Genomic DNA, 17,648 nt, shown 5'->3' with positions numbered 1-17,648 from the left:
ATCAGAATTCAGCTAGCACGTGTTGCTAGGCAGATTTCACAATACCAGTAGCATTGCATTTTACATTGATAGACAGTTGCGATAGCCAATCAGATCACGAGTTGATGACTTCTCGCTGGCCTTACGTTCAAGGCAATGAACACGTCTTGTGATTGGATACTCACTCGTGAGGGGGCAGACATTTCACACACACACACACACACACACACACACACACACACGCACCCCCCCCTATGTGTGTATAGATTTATCTGTAGTCTGATGTGCCATCCTGCAGCCCCCATTCTATTCGGCTTTGATCTGAGGATGCGGTTTTCAGTGAGCTAACTGATTTGGTCGTCCTCTGGATGGCATTGAAAGGCCCTGCCTACATCTGACGACAGTCCTCAAAGGAGCAAAGAAAGCACTATTTGGGAAACCAGGGTGGCGTACTTCCTGCTGGATGTGCGCCCTTGCTGTGTCACTGCGTCACCATTTGAAAATTGAGATAACTATTTGATTCTTAAAACCTCCATGAAGAACACGACATAGTTTGAGCTCTTGGAATCGCTGCGTATATTCTCATTCTAAGAAAGCTCACATGTCTTGATGGACCACTCCGTGACACCAGTTTCACCGCTCAATATTATTTTAGATTTGAAAAAGGATCAAGGACCCATGCATAGCACTGAACCCAAGTCAGATATTCTGGTTTTTAAGTAGCCATTTCAGCAAATTATCATGCCCGTGCTTTGAACTCCTTCAAGAGAATTCAAAGGAGCCCCAGTTTGGAAACGTTTTTTTTTTTTTGCCTACACATGTAATGTAGAACATTTTGAGGAATGTCAAACTTGCAATATTTTTCCCTGGATGTTTAAACAATCTACTGGTTGGTAATTTACCAATTGAATCCTTTGAAAAAACATATAAAAAAAACACAGCATTTAATTATTTTACTTTTCAAAACAAAGGGTTACCTTCCCATGTTATGTTGGCGTTCAAGGTGTGTTAAAAGGCTAAAATGTTGTTTATTGGTTGATGCTAATCCTATTATATCCCGCTAATTGCTAGTGCTAACACACCGTCTCACCCGCCTGTTAATACTTTGACCACTGAGGCTAGCTAGCGATGATTTGGGAATGTCAGTGTGTCTTACTGCTGTCCTAAATTGAGGCTAATCATGAACACAGCTAGCTAGCTAATTATTATGTTCCCTAATGCTAACATGGCTATTGCTACCCTTGAAGAAAGCGCACATCGTGTTCGTCGGCATACAGAATCAATTGTCTCGAAACATGTCCGCCGCTTTTAATCTTAAAAATACACCAAAAAAAGAATCCTATCGCACTGGCTAGCTAGCTACAAACCATTTTTTTTTAGTGGCGCTATTAGCTGAATTGGCATCCATTTTTACCAGTGCAGCAAGGTTTAAGAAGTCACGCTGTACAACTATCTTCAGAAAACCCGGCATGGGATGAACACCATTTCACGGCAGCGGGAGGTTTAAGGATCTTAATGCATCGACGGAATCGTGTCTGTGCAAATAAGACGGCGGATTTATTCTCATCCTGTGACCATATGAATGTAAATGTACTCCCAGCAGGATGTTTGAGGATTCAACAGCGAAGTGACGCGCTATGTAGCGGAAATTTCAAAGCCTCCAGGTGGACCAGAGTACAGCTTTCGAATCGGTTATTCGTGGTTGCGCAAACCAAAATGAACGTATTTGCAATGCTCCAGCATGGCCGTGTTATTCTCTGCCAGGAACTGCCTGATGCTCGTCAGCAAAATTTTCTTCTTTACACACACTGAACGGAACAAACTCAAGCAGGATTTCCATAGACGTGTTGGTTGGCAAGAATTTTTAGAGGACCATGCCCCATATTTGGAAGAATCCGATGACCGTACCTTTGGACTTTGACTGCATTGCTTCTTGAATTTGTAGATGTCAGATTGCTCTGCCGTTCGGTCTGTGGGTCGTACTTGAAAATTCATGGCTCATTATCAGTGATCACTCTCTCGAGCAAGTCTGATCTCATTGGTCTCATCATCGCTTACTCTGCTCGTTTTTTTTCATGAGGTTCAATGGGTGCGGAGAGCTGAGATCACAGTTTTTAATCCTGGGCCATTACTTGCTTTAGCTCGATATATCTTTTCTGATCACGTTGGTCAATACCAGTAGCGGGCCGTGCATTTTACACCTGGGCCTTCGGTGAAGTCCTACTTGGTCCTAATTGAATAAATCCCCCCAAATAATGGCTTTTATAACCACTTTACTACTCGCAAAGAATATATAAATAAAATTCACTTTCTACTTGCGATAAGGGGGAATTTATTTTGGAATCGTATTACTAGTAGCATTAAGAGTGATGCACCAGCCCGTTTTATTTGCGCCAGCGATATTTAACGTGAGCTATCGAGTTGTTCATCATCTATTTAGTGGGAAAAGATTAGGCCCATTACGTTTAGTCTGCTCTTTTACAATGTTATTGTCTAATAAAGCATGAAATAGGAAAGATTTCACACAGTCACACTTGATAGCGCTCCGTCGGCCATCCCCCCCACGGCCAAGGGGCATGGCTCTTTCAGCGCAATTACAATTTTCCTTTTCTTTTCTTTTTTTTTTTTGGTAATTTCTTTTATCGTTAACTAAGTGGCTTCATTTAGCTTACGAGAGAATATTAACGCAGAAAGTTTACACAATGGGAATGTGTCGTATTTTAATGTAAGATTTTTTGAACATTCCTGTTCCGGTTTTATCCTTATTCACAGCTGGTGAGATTTTACATCGCAGTCTAGATTGAACACACTAAGGAATTATCTCGACTCTCCTGTGGTCGTGATACTCTTGAATAAAAGTGAAGGCGCAAACCTTTATGTTGCCATGTGTAGATTTTAAGTGAGTTGAGGACAGGCCCGACGGTCTTGCCTTAAATAATTGATACAAACATGCTCATGTTTGGTATGATCATGAATGCAGATATGCTGGCTGTCTTGTGAATTTTTTTTTTTTTTTTTTTTTTGCTCATTTCTATTAACAGGGGCTCACAAATGCGGTTTAAATTGGCATTTTTTTTATAATGACGTGTATTTTAACAGATTTTCTAAAGTTTGCAGTTTAATTTCCTAGCATAAAACCTAGTGGTTGGTTGGTCCAAATAACTCGATGGTTTTCTAGCATGACTGCGAAGATAATTGTGGGGGACCCAAGTTGTTAGCATGTTTTCTGATAACGGCATGCCTTCAATTCAATTTTCCCCAAATTTTCTGCTACGCCACCCCCGACAAGAAGAAAATAATTAGCATTCGTGATGGGTAAATGAAGCTTCAAATCTGCTTCACAAACCAGTTGTAGTATTTCTGGCCTCCAGTAGAGGGCACTCTCTGTTCAACATTGGGCTGACTTGCCATTTTTTAAACCCTTTATTTCAACCAACGGTGCCATCTAGAGGAGTCAAAAATACAACAACTGGTTCATGAAGCAAATTTGAAGCCATCACGACAAATAACCTCATCCGGTATTTGGCAAAAAATTGTCGACTAATGACTGTGTTTCTCTTCTCACTCCCTCCCCTTCTTTCCTTTATTCTTTTCTCTCCCCATCAGGTCTCCACATAATGGAGCGAGAATGAACAGAGAGCGGCTGAAAAAAAAGCATGAACTGGAGGTTTATTGAGGTCATCTGCTTCCTGTTTATATGGGACCATATAACAGTCGAGTCTTCCCGCCAGGACCCGTTGGCCACTGAGCAACATGTTGCCAAGCAGTATGACTGGCTCATCTCCGACCGCGGACCGTTCCACCACTCACGCAGTTATCTGTCCTTTGTGGATAGATTCCGGCAAGGATTCACGACCAGATATAAAATTTATAGGTGAGTGTTCGCTGACGCCGCGCACTATTTTCAGATGGCACTCGCAAAAAGCTGCATGTACATTTTTAACCTACTAACTATGCATTTTTTATCGGAGCGTGTTGTCGCGCCTTATTAGATATGGATGAGGCCCTTTCCTTGCTTACTTTGAATGCACAAAAATATTTTTTTTTTCTGACGACCGGAATAACAATTCGCAGAGTAGCCCGACTTTACCACCCTCCATAAATAGAGGGCATTTATAGCTTGATTTTTTTTTTTTATAGCCCTTAAGTCCAAAAAGCGCCTCGCGGCATTTCATTGCCTAGCCTCTTATGCAACCCACTCACACCCACAGCCACACGCCGGCGATGACGGCAAGGTGCAAAGCAGCTCGTCAGGCGCTCTTAAGGGTCTCAAGTCTTGCACAAGGACACTCGGGCTGTGTCGCAGGAAGCATAACTTTGCAATTATGAGACGGTCACGCTGACCTCCAGAGCCGACCGGCCCTTGCGAAAGGAACAACAGCTGCTTTCATTTAGATGTCGTGTTTTGATTAGAGATGAGCATTCACACACAAGGCTATACAAAGTCAGCTATGAATAATTATTGGGGCCACATAAAACAAACAAACACTTTTTTAATATATTTAAAAATTAATATATTTGTATATATATATATATATATATATACATTTAAAAAAATATATATATATTTTGCATATTTTCCGAACTCTAGAGCGCCCCTAGTGGTGAAAAAAAATCCACAGAAAAGCTGCACCGTAGTATTAGCTGCATGGTCAAAATCAATAAAAAAGTAGCGGTTTATAGCCCGCAAAATACAGTAAAATTTTTCGGTAAATTGCCAGACAAAATGGTTTTGTAGACTTTATAATTTATTCCATCATGACTTTGCTACTTTTGCTACATTTTAAATTTTAGGCTATAACCAAATGATTTGTTGTTTACTTTATTCGTCCAATGCTGTGCACGTACATTTTACGATTTCCTTGCATCCTCCTGCTGCTTTCCAACTCGGAACTGCAGAAAAACCCGAGACGGCGTATCCAATTCAACTCCGTCGGCTCACGTTGCTTTTGACTGTTCACCTCCCGGGTTTGTTCCATTTCGGCTCGTCTCTTGGAAAGTCGCCACAGCGCCTGCCTTGCTCCCCTTTGGGTTTTCGTACTGCTGATATTGTCACATGTAACAGCAAACAAGACATTTGCATAATATGTTTCTCGACTCGAGCGGGGGATTGTTTCACCCGGGATGCGATTCTCAGAGGCGAGACTTCTGAGCCGACGTTCGGCAGACGGGGTGCAGAGTGCTGCATGGGTTTATTAAAACACAGACTGTGTTTGCACGGAGGGAGACGCTGGGGGGGGGGTTGCTACGCCGCGGTGTCGTCTCTCCCCTCCTGACAAACCATTTATAGTTTTAAATTCAGCCATCAGTGTAGGCTATGAATTCCCCCGTTCGCGAGACAATTAAATGAAAAAGATTTGGCGGATTTTCTCATCTGTCAAAGCAATGTATTGTTTAATCTTTAGCCGTAAAAGGTTAGAGGACTTATCGATCAAAGCAGAAACTGTGATTATGCTTTGGAATTGGCTTTGTAAGCCAAGAGATGCTGTAGCTCCACCAATGATGGTCGTGCTAATAAAAAATGTTTTGTTTGTTTGTCCTTGCAGATACGTAAAATTGGACTCTATTATGAAGGTTGAACATGAACTTTGAATGAACGTGATGTATTCCGATTGTCTGTCCGTTTATTTGTTGGTTTTCTACTTCCTGGGAGTGATGGGTAAATGAAGCTTCAAATCTGCTTCATGAACCAGTTGTAGTACTTCTGGGCTCCAGTAGAGGGCACTCTCAGTTCAACATTGGGCTGACTTGACATTTTTTTAAATGCTTTATTTAAACCAACAGTGCCATCTAGAGGAGTCAAAAATACAGCAACTGGTTCACGAAGCAATTTTGAAGCTTCAATTTCCTGTCACCAATGTGAAAGCGCAATTGTGGGATTTATTTTTCGTTATCCGTCTGGTAGGCGACTTCCTTGTTTGCGGAGAATGACATAATACAGAACTATACAATGCTTGATTCTCAAGAGCAAACATGGAATAAAAAAAGAAATCCTCCACTAAATGTGAAAGAAAGATTCATTCCAGGTCATTTTAAAGTGAATGGAGGGTTATGTAATGGATCTTTTGTGGAATCTGGAGTAGAACTCGCAATTTATCAGGTTAAATCAATTAAATAAACAAATTGATTGAATTGAAAGAAACTGTCATACACTTTATTTATTTATATTAGTTAACAGCAGAGCTGGGCACTTGACCCTTTTTTTTTTTTTTTTTTGCTGGTCAGTCCCTCGGCCTACGGCCGCGAGCTCAGTGCTCTTCCGGCCTCGACATTTGGTGGTGGCACTTTTGACAAGTTCGTAGGCAAAAGCTGGTTTATTTTGGCTCACTGCAACACACTTCTCACTCTCTCTCTCTGGTGTGCTGGTAGCCCTGCCTGCAGAAGCAGATTGCTAATCAGCAGAAAGTTGCATTTAAACTAAGTCAAGTTTGGGATTTTTTTTTTTCTTTTAAAATTTTGACACCATTTTATCCCCCTTTTTTTTTTTTTTTTCAATAAATAAATATCGGTTTCAAATATCGGTCATCGGCCTCCATGATTTCTAATAATCGTTATCGGCCTATCACGACCACAACGCCACACTTATCAGGAAGCTCAGGCTCGTCCTCATTATGGTACCTAAAGCCAGTCTTGCAATTGAGCCAGCAGTCTATCGGGCAATCTGTCTGACTAACTTGGAATTATTTAACAACCCCGACCTAAACCTCATCATGGGCAAGACAAGATCGAATGTGTCTCCCACGCTGTTCCTCAGCGTGTCCGCTGTCAGCATGCACGCAACCACCACGGAGGCAAATTGCAGTGAGTGCTCCGAACTTGCCAACCCACCGGCACAAATTGACTCGTGGCGCTGCTTGTGCGTCGGAGTCGCAGATCAGTGCATCTTCAAGCAGCGATGGGGAAGCAACATCAGCTGCTGGAGTGTTTTGTCGGAATGAAGCCTGGACCACAAAGCTCGCCCCTAACGCGCTCCCTTCTAAGCGCCAATGAGCACTGAATAGCTTTGTAAATTTCCCCGGAGACTCTGTCGGCCTTAGCGATTTGGGGGTGGAATGTGGTCGAATCAGATTTGCAGAGCGACAAAAAAAAAAAAACACCCATCCTCCTCTTCTTTTTTTTCTTTTTTTTCTTCCTTGGTGTCTCATATCACAAGCGATTACCCTCGAGGAACAGTGCACGGACAATGCCAACCTGATCAGCGACAAACAAATCTGGGCCATCTCTAATAACATGGGCGCGGCGCCTAATTCCGAAGATAAACACAGCATAAGGAGATGCCAGCTTCTTGTCTCGTTTTCTGAAAAGGTCAGTGGCCGTGAGAATGGGGAGGACGAGGAGACACGAGGCGCCAATTACTCGCTCCCTCCTGCACTTAAGAGTCTAAAAAAAAAACAAAGAAAAAAAAAATCACGCTGTTAATCTTTAAAATGCTGAGCAAATCTGGTGGAAAGTAGAGGTCGGCAACATAAAGCTTGAGGGTCGCACATGGTCCAGCTGAAGAATTTGATAGGGCCACCACAAAAAATGTCAAGAAAATATTTTATTATGGATGTTTGTTTATTGCCACTTTTTGCACAACGCAACCGCAAAAGAGTGAAGTGCATTTCTCGTTCCAAGTTCCATTCCTACTTCAATGCTTACAGTCCCGGTAGCAAAAAATTTTCGTGTTCAACAAAAAATTCAAAAGTCAAAATAAAAAGGAAGATCCTGTGGGGTTACTGGTTTACATTTCATCCATTTGGTTAATCCAGTTGTGAAATAGTCGTGAACACGAAAGAATGGCAAATTCAAAACGAAATGGTGAATGGTTCCTAAATTTGCGCCAAAATTTGGTGGTATTCTGAGTCCCGTATTTTGCCGACTACAAGCCGCCGCTACTTTTTTCCTCGATTTTGAACCAGGCGGCTAATACAATGTTGCGGCTTTTCTGTGGATTTTTCTTTCACCACTAGGGGCGCTCTATAGTTCAGAAAATACGCTAAAAAAATCTTTCTTTTTTTTTTTTTCCCCTCTCAGGTCTGTTCTGTTTTAATTAGCCAAGTTGTTGCCGTGTTAAAAGGCACTCTTTTTTAACATAGAAAACTGCGATTTATAGTCTGGTGCGGCTTGTATATCATTTTTGGGGGGGGGTTGTTGCAGCTTATACACAGGTGCGCCTTATAACCCGACAAGCTGGAATGAGTGTAATTTCCGGGCCAATCATGTTCTTCTCTTCGACACCACTCACTTCCTTCTGTGTTGGCGTCAAAATTGTCTACCGGGTTCAGTTTTGGTGGGTCAAAAATGTTTGTCTTAGAACTAAAATGGATCATGACTTGCATGTTTCTGGTTGACATTTGACACGATACCGTGCATGACGCTAATTACGGAGTGCTGAAATCACAATAAAAATCATCGCCTATAATAACTTTGAACATAACCGCAGTTGCAAATGTGCTGGCAATTTTCATTCTATAATTTACCGGCGCGCTGATTAATACGATAAGGAGGGATTTGCAAGTGTCTGAAAATGGTGCAGTAAAATATGCATTGGCCCACTTTTCCATTTTAAATCAGCTTTTTCATCCCAGTAGAATAATATTCCTCCTCCTTTACGGTATCTTTGAAAACAGTGCGCCTTTAAATAAAGTGAAAGATTGGTTGCTTTATTTGATATCTGATATCTTTTATACTTCTCCGCAGGTCATTACGCCGCTCGCATATTTAGCAGATTGGACGGGACGCGCTTCAAAAAGAGCAATCAATCACAAGTGTGCATTTTCATAAATATTTTTCATGTCTAAATAATATCCTCTACCTCGCGTCTTTGATTACAGTACAATGCCGAATGGAGGCCTTCAGAATGCATTAATGGCCGCCGGATTTGCATTTATATTGGATTTTTTTTTTTGGCGTGGGGCATGCGAGAACCTGAGACGGAACAAACAAAGAGCATCATACGAAACACATTGGTAGCCCATAATGGAGTACAAGCGAGAGAATGAGCCACGCTAGTCTCAGCCAAACACGCCGTTGCGATTGAACCGCTAACTGAATCAAGCTGCGGTACGCATGCGGCGGAGAGAGAGCTTCCCGTCGGGAGAGACAAATCACGTTGCTGTTTATCAAAAGTCAAGACTAAGTCCCGTAAAATTCAGCTTACTGGTTTTGGTTTAGCCAGAATGTCCTGCTTCCTCTCAGGTGCACCCCTGACCTTAGCAATGGCGCTAATGTGACAGGAAGCGTTGCGTCATGTCAAGACTATCAGAAGCTTCAAACTCCAAGAGTTCCGATTGTTCTATTTGTCTGCGTTACGATTGTGTTTATGCTAAAAAAAATATTTGTTTGGGTTCAAATCCCATGGGATGTGATCATTAAGCTAGCACATTTATGCTAGGCTAATGATTATAGCGGTGATGCGGTTTTGAAAGTAGCTCAGATGAACATTTATGACAAAGCTACAGCTTGAAGCGAGAACATTTAGCCTCTCATTTGCCAAATTAAAAACACGCGGTCTTCAATTCAGTTAGTCGTTAATAGAACTCTGACAGATATGTGAGAAAACAAAGCTCGCAATCGAACCGGAAGAATGACTCGAGTAGAAATGGCACAGAGTGATACGAAGGATTTATTGAGGTGCTGCGCTTGAGCAGAGTGGGTCTGAAAAGCGATGCGAATGTTTTGATTAAAAAAAACATGCAAGCAAGACTAGATTAGAATTGGGAAATTGGGAAAACCTCTTTGTTTGAGATGCAAGTTTTAAGGCACCGAATAATTCAGTGATATTTTGAGTATGACATTTTTTAATTCAAGCCATGCTTAGGTCGATTTATTTATTGATTTTTTTTCAAGATACTTTAAATTACGAGTCGAGCCCCTGATGTGACTGGCAAGGCCACGCCCCCTTAAAGGCACAATAGCTTGTTTCAAGTTTGGTCGCAGCAAAAAAATAAATAAAAAATGCCACCAAACTTTACAGTATGTCTGCTTTTGCATCTCTTGTCAAGCTTGATTCAGAATTTTTGAAAGAACGCTAACTTATGCGAACTCCGCATCGGAGCGATCGGCTGTGCAAAGACATCAACATTTGCAAACAATCGTATCAAATAATGTGATGAAGCTGATGGTGAAGATACTCCAAACTATGCCTTAAGCAACTGACTTCCGCCGACTTAATTACTGGATCACAGTGACAATCAAAAACCCAAAGCCAGTGGCGCCTAATTAGCATAAATCGTCGGTCAAAGTGTTAAGCTGCTCATTTGCACATCGTTGGCTCCGGGTGAGTCGCTGTGCGCGACTTTATGGCCGTTGACACGTCACCAAGATGCTAGTCTACACAAATTGGCCACTTCTGGTACTTTCTGCGCTTGGATGATGTCGATTTTTTTAAAAATCTTTTCGATATGCATCCTATCGTGGAATAGAATTAGTCTTATGAAGAGTAGATGGCAGTACAGTCTCGTATTTTGTTTTATTGTGCTTTAACTTCTAAAATATTTTTTCTGAATAAAATAAGACCAAAATAAAAAAAATAGAGGAAACTGCGACTTTTATTTTAAGTACATTTATTTATTCCCACATGAAGAAATAATTATTTTGTGCCGCAATTAGAAGCACCCCTGATGTTAATATTTTGTCCAAAATATTTTGCCAACAAAACAGCGCTTTATTCCATCATTTTATTTGCAATAAAAGACTGAATACTGTCGACATTTTTTTGGATTGCTTCTTAGTCACGTCGATGTCTCCATTTGCGACATACGCCTTATTAAAAATCATCACCAACAAGCGTCCTGCCTGCCATTTTTTGTTGTCTTTTCACCTGTTGGGAGCTACACGCACCTCTCATCCCATTGTCTCAATTGAGACGGCGCGAAGTTGCCACCTAGCTGTAGATGAGTCCAATCGTAATCAACTCTTCGTGCTGCAGCTCAGAGGAATTTTGCTTATCTGGAGGGGAAATAACTTGATCTGCTGGGGAAAAAAAGTGACTTTTTGTTAAGTGAGTTACATTGATGGCAGATTTCACGAGAAATGAATATTCTCCCAAAAGTTTTGGCAATATTTATGTTCTTTTTGTTCAGAAATAGATTTAGCCATGGAACTCCAGCCATTTTGCGGAGTCATGAATACTGACCTGAACTGAGGTGAGTTCGTCCCGCAGTTCTTCAGATGCTATCATGGGTTTCTTTGTGGCCTCCCGGATGAGTCGTCGCTGTGCTTTCGGAGTGATTTCCATAGGCCGGCCACTTCTGGGAAGGGTCACGACTGTTCCGTGTTTTCTCCGTTGTGGGAAATGGCTCTCACAATGGAGTCCCGAAGCTTTTCGGAATGTCTCCGTCACAAACGCATGCGTTTGAAAGGCGCCTCCCTCGTCCCGGGTGCTCGATTCAATATGTTGTGACATATGTCGTTATACAAGCGCATTATGCATCGCGCGAACAGAACATTTCCTCTGCATTGTTAATTATGCCTAATCAGTCTGCAGATGAGCCTTGAATTAATTATCCGTACTTATCATTTGCATATGAAAACCTATCATCTTTCGGCCTCTTCTATAAATTCAACTTTTTCTATCAACATTAAACTCCTTTTCATGCTTGTATATATATATATTTTTTTTTTTTTTCGTGGCACTACAACAAGGTGCAGCATTTGTCTTGACAGTGCGTCTCGCACTAGCTGGGATGAGCGGACTGTAATTGGAAAGCTGATTTGATGGAGTCTGCAATTTTGCCGCGGCCATGTTTAATTCAGCAGGTGTGCTACCGCGGTCGCCGCGGGAAGAGAAAGCGACACAGAAAAGCGGCGAGGTGACAGGAAGTCAGGATGGATGAAACAGACTGAGGAATAGAGGAACACAAAAGGGGGCAGTGGCGGGGGGGGCGTGTGTCGGACGAGGCCATTAGGGGACGGGACAGGAAGGCGGGGGGGGGGGTCGTGTAGGTGGTGGAACAGTACAGTAAGTGATTGAGACATGAAAGCATTTGTGCCGTTTAGGTCGGTGTGAGGGAGGAGACGCTCCGTTGACTCACACACCGTTTTTATTTTTTAAATAAGGCTGTCATTTCATCAACGCTTTGTTTAGACGATCACATTTGCTGGCTTGTGTAACGAGTTGAGTCATTTTTGGACAAGCGCACATGGGAGTATTTTTAGCAGATGAAGCGATAATGGCTGTTTTCAGCTACGAAGGTGAACTGGAGTCACTCAGCCAGTCGAGATTCTTAGGAGAAATTGTTAAAAGACACATGTATCCATTTTCGATTATTGCTTCTGGTCATTTCGGCTTGTGGGTGAGATGGAGTTGATCTGGAGTTGGGCGAGAGGCAGCCGACAGCCTGGACTGGTCGCTCGGCCAATTACAGGGCTTATATCGATGATTAATTATTAATGCTCAATGTTCATAACTAGCAACAATTTAGATTGGGTGTGGGCAAACTATGGCCCGGGGGCCACATGTGGCCCGTTCAACGTTTTAATCCGGCTCGCCGAACTTGAAAAAAATGAAATGGATAAACCTTGTTTGTTTTATTTTCTAAATACTGCGGTGTGTCAAAGACAAGATATTTTGTTGTCATTTTTTTGTTCACTTTCATTTAAAATTAAATGTTTTTTTTTTTTCCTCCGATGAGGTGATGTCACCAAAACACTCCGTCCATCTGCTCTTGGTCCGCCCCCCCCTGTCAAATTTTAGAACCCATTGTGGCCCGCCAATCAAAAAGTTCGCCCACCCCTGATTTAGATCTTCAATGGACCAGAAAGTGAGAGAAAATTGGAGACGTGCTATAATAGAAGGCCCCAATATAAGTGCAACTGGGATATAGCTGCCGTCTAGTGGTGAATGGTGACATTACAACTCAAAACAAATTGGCCTCCACATACTCTTACCCACTGAGTCGCATAGCCTCAGATTTATCTTTTTTCCACAATTTTTTTTTTAATGTTTTTTCATTCTGTTTTTATTCCGTATTTTTATTCTTTGGTGAATCAACACATCTTTTTTTGCCCTAATCTGCTGTGCAATCCAAGCCACTTCGCTTTTGTGGGCAAAAAGCTCCAGCTGTAGGCCGACTAATCGTCAGCAAGGAAAAGGGGCAGCTAATTAGCGAGGAAACGGGGAGGCGAGCAGGGAAGTGCCAGGGTTAAGCGGCGACTAATTCACCGCGTGGGTTGCTGCCACCCTCCCGCGAGACTGTGGCAATCTCCACAAGAGCAACGGAGCACTCAGAGGAGGAGACGTCGGTCTCGCCGTCGTCTCACATTAGCCGCTTAATCTGTCTAATATAGTGAGAGAACATATGAAAAGTACATGTAATAATATTTTTAAAAAGCTGTCGCACTTGCCATGAAGTTAATGGAGTTTATGTGTCATGCTCTGACATTTAATCCGAAGCCATGAAAGTCGCCCATTGAATTCCGCCATTCCCCGTTTACATTTCCATATTTAAAGGATATATGTGACATTATGAGTTTGTTAAATCCTTGTTGGAGGTTTTGTGTTAAATCCAGTCAAGGCTTGAAATAAATTCATTTTTGCGAATCAATGACCATTTTTTTTTGCAGTTTAATTCCATGGATCTTATTGGATTTTATTAAAAATAAGAAATATGACATTTTTTTTTCTTAAGTTTATTTTTGTTTTCCTGTTGCATATTTCAGAAATCCTCACTAAAAATAAAAATAAAAAAAGAAATATGACAACATAACAAATTAACAATTGTTTTTCTCTTTTCATATTTATAAAAAAATATTACTTCAATTTAAATTGTTAATAAATGTAAACGAACTCAACTAAATTATACCTTTAGGAAATATTTCTGAATTGGCTGTATGGTATGTTAAAAAATAAATAAATAAATAAATGAAAAAAGGGATGTACTGTAATGCAAATGTCAAAAGTCAGTCAAAACACAGGACTGTTATGGATATTATAATAATGATAATACTAAAGATCATATATATATATCAGTAATATCATAAATATACAATCTACTGTACACTTAAAAATATTCTTGGCCACACCTCCCGGCTGATGTACGCTGTAAAATAATGTTTTGGTCCTTTTTCCTGTATAATTTTCTTTTCTGACGACTTATTAAATTGATCAATATTTTGCTCAATATCTTGAAACCAACTCTCCATGCCATAAATGTGTCGTAACAGCGAAAGGAATATACTGTAAATAGAATCCATGTTTGAGTCACGGTGAGAGTACTTTAAGACTCAGTGACGGTGTAAATCGATTTGGTTCCACGGTGGAGTACCAAACTGTCGACGGCAGTCCAAGATGATCATGATTGTCTGCAGCTGGGGCCCAGCTCCAACACGTTTATCTTTCAACCTGCACACGGCAGACAGACATACGAAAGGGAACGTGGCAGACCTCCAAGACGGCAGGAAAAAAGGACAAATAGGACATTGCTTTGTTTGTTCACGCTTCTCTTCAAAAAGTGGTCCGAAACAAACAAAGTAAAAAAAAAAAAAAAATCATTGCTAAAAGATTAAAAATCTTTTTTGTAATGTCTGAGAGGCATTTCAAGTACAAAGTATCTCTGTAGTTGCTAATTTGATGGAGACAATTAATTGGAGGATATTTTCAGCCCGGCGTTAGAATTTTCTTTGTGTGCATGGAAAAATCGTACGTCATTGTTATTGATTTAAAAAAAAAAAAAAAGGGGGGTTTTACATTCTACAAACACGTAAGAAGAGAATGTATGCCTATGAGTAATGTCAGATGCTCTTTATTTTGTTTTGTTTTTTTAAACTTGAGAAACTATGGACAATGGTGGAGTGTTGTTCAAACGTCAATATCAAAGTGAATATTCATATATAATCACAATTATTTGAGTGTCTGCTGCATGTGCCACACCATCAACACAACTATTAATATTTATTTCCCGTTCAACACGTTTTTAATTTTCATGACCTTTTCCTCTTCCAGGAGAAATTCTGGCCCGTAAGGTAACAAAAAGCTGGCCGCGCTTCCGTCAGCTCGACGCGGCAGCTGGTACACGCATTCATCTTGATCACGCATGAAAGTCAACGTTGTGTTTACAGCACGAGGCAACCTGCCACGCTCTGTATTTCTAACTTAAAGCAGCCGGCAGAACAATGTCCGCCATTTTCACGCTTTCTGCCGACATTACAAGTGAGTCAGATGTTCCGGAGGAGGCTCAGAATAGAAACTTTTATTTATTCATTTTTTTACTCTTTGTATCAGTCGTAGAATAACAGCAACAAGGCAAATTGGCAGGTGGCTACATTAAAAAAACAAAAAAAAAAACAAGTGCAGCCCAAAAATGCTCAGTATTTCAATTTATAAGTCAGTAATTAGTAGGTGTTATACTTTTCAAAACTTTAGCTATACTGTAAACCTTAAAAAAATGACTGTTATTTATTTATTTATTTTCACAATATAACTTCAAAAAGCTCCAGAAATTAAAATTAAATAATTAAAAAGTCAAATTTCCAGGGGTTTTATAAAGTCGTTATATTTCTTGTCTTGTTGGAAAGTTTTTTTAAAATTTTTTTGTATTTTTTTTTTTTGTGAATGTGAATCCTTGAAAGAGGATGTGCTCCGTCAGTGTTAATTTCCATGTGCGTCATGAGACCCACGCTTGAATTTTTTAACTCCGAATAATGCCAACATGCATAAAACAAAAGCATTGAAATTATGAACGTTTGGCTAACAGTCGTGCTTAAATGTATCCCAGAATCGTCGGAGAGGGCATAATGTGTATCCAGAATCCTCTCTACAGTGACTTTGAGACCCCAAAATGTGTTTTTAATGTTCTAACGTTGGGCCCATTTATATTCATGAAGGCAGAGGATGTTAGCAATTGAATGCGCATAGAAAAAAAAAAATTGTCGACCTGCTGTGTCTCATAAAACCACATTAAGGTCAAACTGGCCAAAGATGCATTTCTCGGGAGCTTCTAACTTTTGAGAAAGAAAAGCAAAGCAACTGAATAATTTAGATTCGATTTTTTTTATTTTTTTTTCCCCCCTCAAGAAAGTATATGTTGTATATAAAAAGCGTTTTTATCAAGCCGAAGAGGACACGCAGTCTGATATCTTGCCGGCATTTGTTTTGATCTCCGGGGGCTGGCACAGCCGAGACCCGCTAAGTGGCTCGAACAAGATCCGACATGTATCTCGTTTTCAAAAGTGGAGGCTGTGATGCCGTTGCGATATTGTACATTAACGCCCGTGATGTGTCCTTGATGATAAAACCAACATGATATGGAACAGCGAAAGGATTATGATAACCACTCTGGTGCATATCAGTCCCTTTGTGACAAGGTTTATAATTTTTTTTTTTTAATCGTTTTTTATTAGTTTAAATTATTATGATTCCAAACATTCAGATCGCATCAAACATATCTGCAATGTTATTTTTAAAAAAAATAATTTAATTTTGAAAAGATAATGCATCTTAAAAGACTCTCCATTTCTCCCCTTACAACCCAGGCTCAACTTGGGAACTCCTTGACATACAAAGCTTGTCTCTTGGTTGAGATGTATCATTTCAATATACTTCCTTGATACCGATGTACTATTTTGACCGGGTTTTACAAAAAAAAAAAAATCACCAAAAAACCCCCCCGCCCACAAAATAAGTGTGTTTTTCAGTGACAAACAGGTGAAATCATGATTAACAAGCAGGGTAGTATTTTACAAAGTTTCAAAACATGAATGGAAAGATTGTTTTGATTGGATACATTTTCATCCCGGAGCTTCATCACAATCGCCGAGCACCTTAACATGACTTTTACACAGTCGTATTCCATCAAGGCGGGTCAATCTGCTTCTGCAGGCAGGGCTACCAGCACAGCAGAGAGAGTTGCAGTGAGCCAAAAATAAACCTCCTTTTAATTTATTGGCCTTGAAAGTTTAAAAAAAAAAAAAAAAAAAAGGCAGATTCTAATAAGCGGCAAAATGACAAATATCGGCCCCGATAATCATCCGGAAGATAATCGGTCTCTCACTAGTTTAAACACTGCATGTGGGCATGAGAGTGGCTCTGGATTATAACTACTGAGGTGCTAATTATCGACATTTTTCTAAAATAGTCTAAAAAAAAAAAAAAGACTTGCTGGTTATATTTCATTGTTGATTAGTGGACAGGCACATCTGGATACTGTTTGTATTCAAAGGATTAAAAAGTCACTCTTCCAAATGTCCCCGAGTGACAACACAATTATCATCCTATATTTTTCCAAAACATTTCCATTTCAAATTCTTACAGCATTGCTTCTTTGAACTTTTAAGTAACGAGACGCATCTCGCCGGTGTGTCGACAGATGTGCGGCCACTCGCAATATTGCCTGTCACTCTGACTGCCTGCTGCAGATGTTTACTGATGCTATCTCGCGCTTCGTTTCCAACACCTTTACCATAAAAATAAATGACTAAAAACTCCATTCCTGCATGTTTTTTTATTTTTATTTTTTTGGGAGGATGACAGAACCCAAGTAAAAATATATAAATCAAGCCCAAGCAAACGGCTCAGGTCAAGCGAAAAAAAAAACCAGCCGACCTCTCTCGCTCTGTCTGTGTGTGTCTTCCAATTGTTTCCCCCCTGCGCACTGTAGCGTGTGATTAAGATGCATTCTATAATATTTGGAACACTTCTTGCCAGATGAATTTCACGGAGGCTTTTCACAAAGGCATTTCAATTGCGT

The 17,648-nt window shown here is 40.5% G+C and overlaps 1 protein-coding gene across 2 annotated transcripts in view; it reads left to right on the top strand.

Moving 5' to 3' along the window:
- The window catches only part of brinp1 (BMP/retinoic acid inducible neural specific 1), a 113,574-nt gene that overhangs the window by 36,562 nt on the left and 59,364 nt on the right, over positions 1 to 17,648 (top strand). For both annotated transcript variants that reach the window (XM_088281659.1, XM_088281660.1), the window contains one exon: positions 3,586 to 3,853. In XM_088281659.1, the coding sequence (XP_088137785.1) occupies positions 3,636 to 3,853 (218 nt within the window). In that variant the 5' untranslated portion in view covers positions 3,586 to 3,635. The remainder of the gene's footprint in view (positions 1 to 3,585; positions 3,854 to 17,648) is intronic.

This window comes from Idiotropiscis lumnitzeri, chromosome 18, assembly GCF_059441095.1.
Source record: "Idiotropiscis lumnitzeri isolate Australia: NSW breed Sydney's pygmy pipehorse chromosome 18, RoL_Ilum_1.0, whole genome shotgun sequence".
In the NCBI taxonomy this organism is placed as follows: Eukaryota; Metazoa; Chordata; class Actinopteri; order Syngnathiformes; family Syngnathidae; genus Idiotropiscis; species Idiotropiscis lumnitzeri.
Note: the sequence above shows the minus strand (reverse complement) of the source record. Positions and strands in the feature narration are given on the sequence as shown.